Source organism: Schistocerca cancellata, chromosome 1 (genome assembly GCF_023864275.1).
Source record: "Schistocerca cancellata isolate TAMUIC-IGC-003103 chromosome 1, iqSchCanc2.1, whole genome shotgun sequence".
Lineage (NCBI taxonomy): Eukaryota > Metazoa > Arthropoda > Insecta > Orthoptera > Acrididae > Schistocerca > Schistocerca cancellata.
Genome location: NC_064626.1, coordinates 733,728,582 through 733,735,615, shown reverse-complemented (window position 1 = coordinate 733,735,615; position 7,034 = coordinate 733,728,582). Strand labels below are relative to the sequence as shown.

The 7,034-nt window shown below is 39.4% G+C and overlaps 1 protein-coding gene across 1 annotated transcript in view; it reads right to left on the bottom strand.

Moving 5' to 3' along the window:
- Positions 1–519: 519 nt before the first annotated feature.
- LOC126185454 (splicing factor 1-like) overlaps positions 520–7,034 on the bottom strand; it is a 33,018-nt gene continuing 26,503 nt past the window's right edge. The window contains exon 9 of the mRNA XM_049928131.1: positions 520–2,321. Within this exon, the coding sequence (XP_049784088.1) occupies positions 1,503–2,321 (819 nt within the window). The 3' untranslated portion in view covers positions 520–1,502. The remainder of the gene's footprint in view (positions 2,322–7,034) is intronic.

The window sequence follows — 7,034 nt, the reverse complement described above, 5'->3', positions numbered from 1 at the left end:
TCATCAAACAATAGAAACTCCAAGTTGGAAAATCACCAATATTCAGAAAAGGATAGATTGCCACTAACTGTAAAGATAGCACACTGACTTGCAAACAGGCATAACAAAAAGACTGTTAGACATTTAGCTTTCAGAAAAAACCTTCTTCAGAAGGTCCGGTCCCAGCTGCTTGAAATGGTGGTCCAGTGTGTGATGTGTGCTTGCTTGTGTGAATGTATTCATGTTTTATTTTCCGGAAAAAAAGGGTCTTTGGGCAAAAGCTAAATTGTAACAGTGTTTTTGTTGTGCCTATCTACAACTCGTCATCTTTATGGTGAGTAGCATTCTATTGTTAAAACATCACACACTTAGATTATCACTAAGCAATTGCCTCACTGTGCATAGTGTCATTAGTAAGAAACTCCTTCAAAGACAATCATGGTGTTTGCAGAAGTGTAAACTTACAAGAAGCTAAGTAATCCACAACATAGAAAGTGCAATATAAAGTTAAATGACCCACTACAACAATAATACAGAATAGATTTTTTACAGTTTATTGGCTATTTAAACCAATAGTTTCCAAAAACAAAACAAAAAATAATACAGGCCACAGTAAATACAAATTCTTTGTACATCACTTGTAATAAAGAATATACACCACCTCAATGTTAGGTGAAATATTAAGACTTACTATCCAAATGATTTAGAATTATGTCACTCTAAAACATTACGAATGCTATTATATAAACATTTACAAGGCAGCATGATTTTCCACTAAACCAGTGGGCTATTCTTATTGAAGTATCATAGTTCACAATAAAAATATTCAATGCAAAAATTAACTTAATGGTAGGTGAGGTGCTGTTTGGTATTTTAATGGTCATACCAATTACATGGTTCATTAAAAGTTCCCATTTTTTTCTATATAATCATTAAGATAAAAAATGGTGATTCAAGCAAACTATTTCACAGGATGGGGATTCTAGCACCCCATGTAGCCATCCTAAATAACCATCTACAAAATCTAGTGCTTAATGGCAATTTTGGCCAGTCCACTGAAGCATTTTGCCTCTACATGCTTTTCACATGACTCCAACATACTGCACTAAATGTACTACACTACAGAGATCATATGAGTTACAGAAAAGACAGAACGAGTTATGTAAACTGTGTGAACATACACGAACCTGTGATATAATAGTGATATATCTAATCGAAGACCATGACATTTTGTTTACTCTATACACAAAGTACAAGAAAGTGACAATTGTCACTACAAGACACGCAAGTGGAAATTATTTTAAGGAAGGCTGCTGTCCGAAATATTCTCTCTACATTGCTGAAATGATTAGCTAGCACCCAGCAATACAGACAACACAGAGTGTAAAGCAATATCATCTTCCTAACAAGATTCTTGTCCCCAGAGCAGAAAACTGCAAACAAAATAATGAATCAAATTCTTCGAAATCAGAATTTCTCAGTGGACTTCATTGTATGATATTTCATATAAATAAATCAATATGTTAACTTGGAGGTGGTGGAGGTGGAGCTGCCAATAAATTGGGAAGCCCTGCAATTGTATTGATATCGACACTGCCTTGCTGCTGTTGCTGCTGCTGTTGCTGCTGCTGCGGTGGTGGCTGTGGCTGAGGTTGTGCTTGAGGTTGTGGCTGTGGCTGCTGCTGTGGTGGTGGAGGTGGTTGGACGGGCTGAGGTTGTGGCGGAGGAACACCAATATAACCCTGATGCCAGGGGAAAACAGCAGGTGGGGGAGGTGGAGGTGCACGTGCAGGAGGTGGTACTGGCCCTGGTGGCACAGCAGCAACAGGTGGTGGTGGTTGCTGCCAAGGTGGTAGACCAGGAGGTGGAACATTTGCTGGTGGAGGCTGAGCTCCTGGTGGCGGTGGTTGTGTCCATGGAGCTAAAGTGGCAATAGCAGAAGTGACAGGAGGAGGCTGGACAGCTGGTGGTGGAGGTGGAGGTACCTGAAGCATATTGGGTGGCGGTACTGCAGCAGCTTGCCATGGTGGTGGAATGGGAACTGCTGTGGAGACTGGTGGAGGAATGTGTGTCATAGGAGGCATTGCCTCTGGTTTCGTTGCTGGAGGTATGCCTGGTGTCCAGGGTGGCGGCGGTAATGTATTAGGAATCAACTGAGGTGGTGTAGGCATTGCTGGTTGCTCTGCTCGTGGTGGTGGTGCCATGATTGCCCGTGGTGCCATTTGACGCTCAAATAAATTGTTTGTGGCACGGCGATTGTTATTGAAACGATTGTTGGCATTGTTGTCTCCATCTCGATTGGGAGGTGGACCTTCTCCCAATTCAGCCATCAGCGACATATACTGAAAGTAAGGAAATGTTTACAATGATAGTAAGTTTTCACACACACAAATCCTACAAATTTTGTCACTATATATTTATGCACAAATGATAAACAGTACAAAAGCTGGCATTGGCTTAAATTTGAATTTACTGTCATATTACACAGGAACAATTACATTACAGTGTGTACAATACTGCTCATAAATGTTAGAACTATAATTAGCATTCTGGCCTGAGCTGCCTGTATGTGTGTGAGATGTGCTTGCTTATGTGTGGGAATGGTGTGTATTTCTCTGTTTCTGTTACTCTTTTGCCGATTAAGGCTGTGACCAGAAACCCTGCGTCTTAATTGTGCCTATTTGCAACTTAATGTATCTTCTTTACAGTAACTAGCAATCTATCTTTTCATGCATTGTAGGCTTGTAATAGTAATGTGGTGGTATGCCACGTAACGTGAAAAAATAATATTGAAGAACTTCACAAACATAACAAAACTGACGTCATAACCAAATGAATATTATCGCAGAAAAATCGAAAAGACTATGTGATCAACTAATACGATCTGTGATAGTTATTGTAATCTCTTCTTCCTTTGATAAAGGGTCACACACACTTCCCTTTTGTTTCTTCATAGTGCAAGAAGCCATTTTGTGACGAGGCACGAAAACGTGAAGTTTCATGTAATATTTAGACTAATTATAATCAAATATTACTTAAAAATGTCACTAATGTTTTACTGTAACAAATCCTATATTCATGAAGTGAATGGCGCAAATAAATTAGGTACATTTTAGAGAGGTGCAGAGGTGAACGCCATTGTTCTAAATGATAACGGCCAGAGTCGTAATAAATATTTTAATATTTGCTAAATATATATAAAAAGAAAGATGATGAGACTTACCAAACAAAAGCGCTGACAGGTCGAAGACACACAAACAAACAAACACAAACATACACACAAAATTCAAGCTTTCGTAACAAACGGTTGCTTCGTCAGGAAAGAGGGAAGGAGAGGGAAAGACGAAAGGATGTGGGTTTTAAGGGAGAGGGTAAGGAGTCATTCCAATCCCGGGAGCGGAAAGACTTACCTTAGGGGGAAAAAAGGACACACACACACACACATCCATCCGCATATACACAGACACAAGCTGTCTGCTTGTGTCTGTGTGTATGCGGATGGATATGTGTGTGTGTGCGTGAGTGTATACCTGTCCTTTTTTCCCCCTAAGGTAAGTCTTTCCGCTCCCGGGATTGGAATGACTCCTTACCCTCTCCCTTAAAACCCACATCCTTTCGTCTTTCCCTCTCCTTCCCTCTTTCCTGACGAAGCAACCGTTTGTTGTGAAAGCTTGAATTTTATGTGTATGTTTGTGTTTGTTTGTGTGTCTATCGACCTGCCAGCGCTTTTGTTTGGTAAGTCTCATCATCTTTCTTTTTAGATATATTTTTCCCACATGGAATGTTTCCCTATATTATATTAATATTTGCTAATTTTGACAAAAAATTAAAAATAAATGTAAATATAGGAGATTTCTCTTGATCGGCGGTTCTTCTTTTGAAACAGTAATACTAGTTTTTTTTTAATATTGAACAATATTCATGTAACATGATTTCAGTTAGCTTTATGATACCCACTTAACGGATATTGCGAGAATCTCCTCAGCACTGCATTTTCACAAAAGTAAAAATAACAACTAACAACAGTAAACTACAGCTGTATATCTGGAATATTGTGTGTTGGTGGTGACTTTTGATATAAAAACAGCTTGTTGGGCAAACTAACTGCTAGAAGTACTGTAACTGAGTTCATGGCGTAAATAATTTTCCAGTTGTGAAGCAGGCAGAATAATACTAACTCCAACTTTACATAACAAACAAAAACCAACAATGGCACTCACCTCTGCTCCAATGTTCCCCAATAAAATTTGCATAAATTGTTTACGTCATTCACTTCATGAATATAGGATGTGTTACAGCAAGACATTAGCGACACTTAAGTAATATTTGATTATATTTAGTTTAAATATTATATGAAACTTACACGTTTTCATGCCTCATCACAAAATGGCTTCTTACACTACGAAGAAACGAAAGGGAAGAGTGAGAGAGAGAGAGAGAGAGAGAGAGAGAGAGAGAGAGAGAGATCCTTCATCAAAGGGAACAGGGATTCCAATAACAACCACAGACCATATTAGTTGATCACATAGTCTTTTCGATTTTCTGCGATAATATTCATTTGGTTGCAACGTCAGTTTTGTTATATTTGCGAAGTTCTTCAATATTATTTTTTCACATTACGTGGTGTACCGCCACAGTGAGCGTAATCGAATTTATTCCTTGTTAGCATTCAGCACAAAGCGCATATCATCTAAAAACACATGGAAATTTGCTCCATGCTATTCCTACAGCTTATGAGGTGGGAAAGAAGAACACTGAGTTGTGAGGTGGTGATCAAGGGCAGAAAAACAGTGTAGATACTTAATTATTGCAACACAGAATAGTGACTTCTTAGCTTGATGGCAGAGCTGACATTCTGATACGCAACTGCAAGGCAGCAGAATTCGGATCCCCAATTTTGGAAACTATTGTTTTGTTTTAGTGTGTAAATTTGTTTAATCTTATTCTGACTGTGACACTATTTTCAGAGATTGGCACTACGATGTTGGTGAAGGTCTTTCCCTATTGGCAGCATAGTCAGAGAGGATTTGTTCCCTTTGAGGGAGAGTGCATGTGCAAAGGTGAGAATAAGGAGTTGCTTGTGGGAGATTAGCCAGGAGAGATGTGGCCTGGCAATGTTGTCGACTGGATTCTGTAGCTGCAGCATGGCCAGGAAACACAAGACGAATGCTCACCTTTGCTCTGTGTGGAACCCAAAGCAGTAAATATCAAGGTAGCTTCTCAAGAATCATTGGAACAGTCCTGTACCCTGTTTGAATGCAAGAACAAGAAAGGCGAACTGCCAAATTGAGATATAAGCAACAGTTGTGAGACAGGTGCCTGGCTATTAGACTTGGCAACAAAAGAGAAGTGGTAGTGAGCCATTAAAGTGCCTAGGTTGTTTAATAACCATTCTAAAGTGTGTCAATGAATTGCTCAGTCTGAAATAACAGTTTGTGATAATTATCTTATTTGGAAGATCATTTAATTTGTTGATTTTAACACTGTTCTGGGATGCTCCACTTAATGGTAATAACTTGCTTTCTTGAGCACAAATGTAGAATGCTATAAAGATGTGTAGTGAGAATGACCGCACCATAAGGTACTTAAGAACATCAGTGGTGTGAGGAACTACGAGTAAGTCATCAGAATGTATCCTACACGGAAATTCTGAACAACAGACACACCAACGTTTAGGCAAGAAAGTAAGAATTTTCTTTATCAAATATTAATTTTAAGAGTCCAGTTTTGGCATATTAATAGTCAGGGGGGAGACTAAGTATCAGTAACACTTTGCTACTACAGTAACGGTATGCAGTGAACTACACAGTAAAACCCTATTTTTACATTCCTGCATTTTACGTTCATTTTTATCGGTCCCAACAGAAGTCCTATCCTCTCAATATAATGCCTCCCATCATTAACAATGCCATTTTACAACATCTCCTCCATTTTAAGTTTTCTTTGCTGTTATCATGAGATTAAACACTGATTTTCCTAAAGATTTGTGCAAAAAGTACATTCCATTCCAGTTCAAAGTCAGTCTTAGAACAAAGCAGAAAACACAGACTATATGCAAAGTTATTGATCATTTAACGTAGTATTAGCATGGTAAGTAAGATTTTCATTGTTGGCTTGTTGGGTCACAGCTGCCTGTATTACAGGTTTGCAGTGTCTGGAAGGGTGGGAAAGTACGCTGATTCACTGCCTTAATGATAGTCACACTCACAATAGTGACTTGTAGCCACCTTTCTTTGCTCACTGTGTTTTATTTCAACACTAATTTAATTTCTCAGTCATTTATAGAAATAATCACTGCTTTTGAAGACAGCCAGTTCTATAATGGGCTTTCAATTACTTCTGCATAAAACACACTAATGCGTGCGCGTGTGTGTGGTTTGAGGTTTTCGGGCACTAAACAGCGTGGTCATCAGTGCCCAAACGCATAGAAACAGGAACACATGCAGTGAAGGGACGAAGACGGACAGCGAACAAGGAGAACGGCTAAAAGGCACAGGCCTGATGCAGTTCCAAATCCTCACATACAGAGGCAAAACAAGAGGAAATGAAACACACTAAAAAAGGAAAGGAAACACAAGGAAAAGAGAACAGAAATCGAAGTGAAACAAGTAGGTAATCGTGACTGGCGGACCTCTTACCTAAAACCTGGGTGAGCCAGTCACCCAGCAGCACATTAAAATCCTCTCCCTAAAATCGGAGGCAACAAATTGGACAGGACACAAAACCGCAAGACCTTAACCACAGTCGTTGCGTCGTCTTGCAAAATAGAGGGCAAATCCGGTGGCAAGGAAACCACTGCCCTCTGGTCAGAGAATAAAGGATAGTCAAGTAAAATGTGGCAGACACCTTACAGTACTGTATGTAATGGGCTACTGTAGCTTGATTGTGACTACTTCTAACATTGTGATATAATTCCCACTTTGTTCTACTGATATCCTTATCCCACTAGTCAGCCACCCGGGCTGACCATTACTGCTAGTACCCCGTTTAGAATGTTCTAATGGAAAGCAACTCTCAAAGAGCATGAGAAATGTGTTACTAACCACAACGGACCT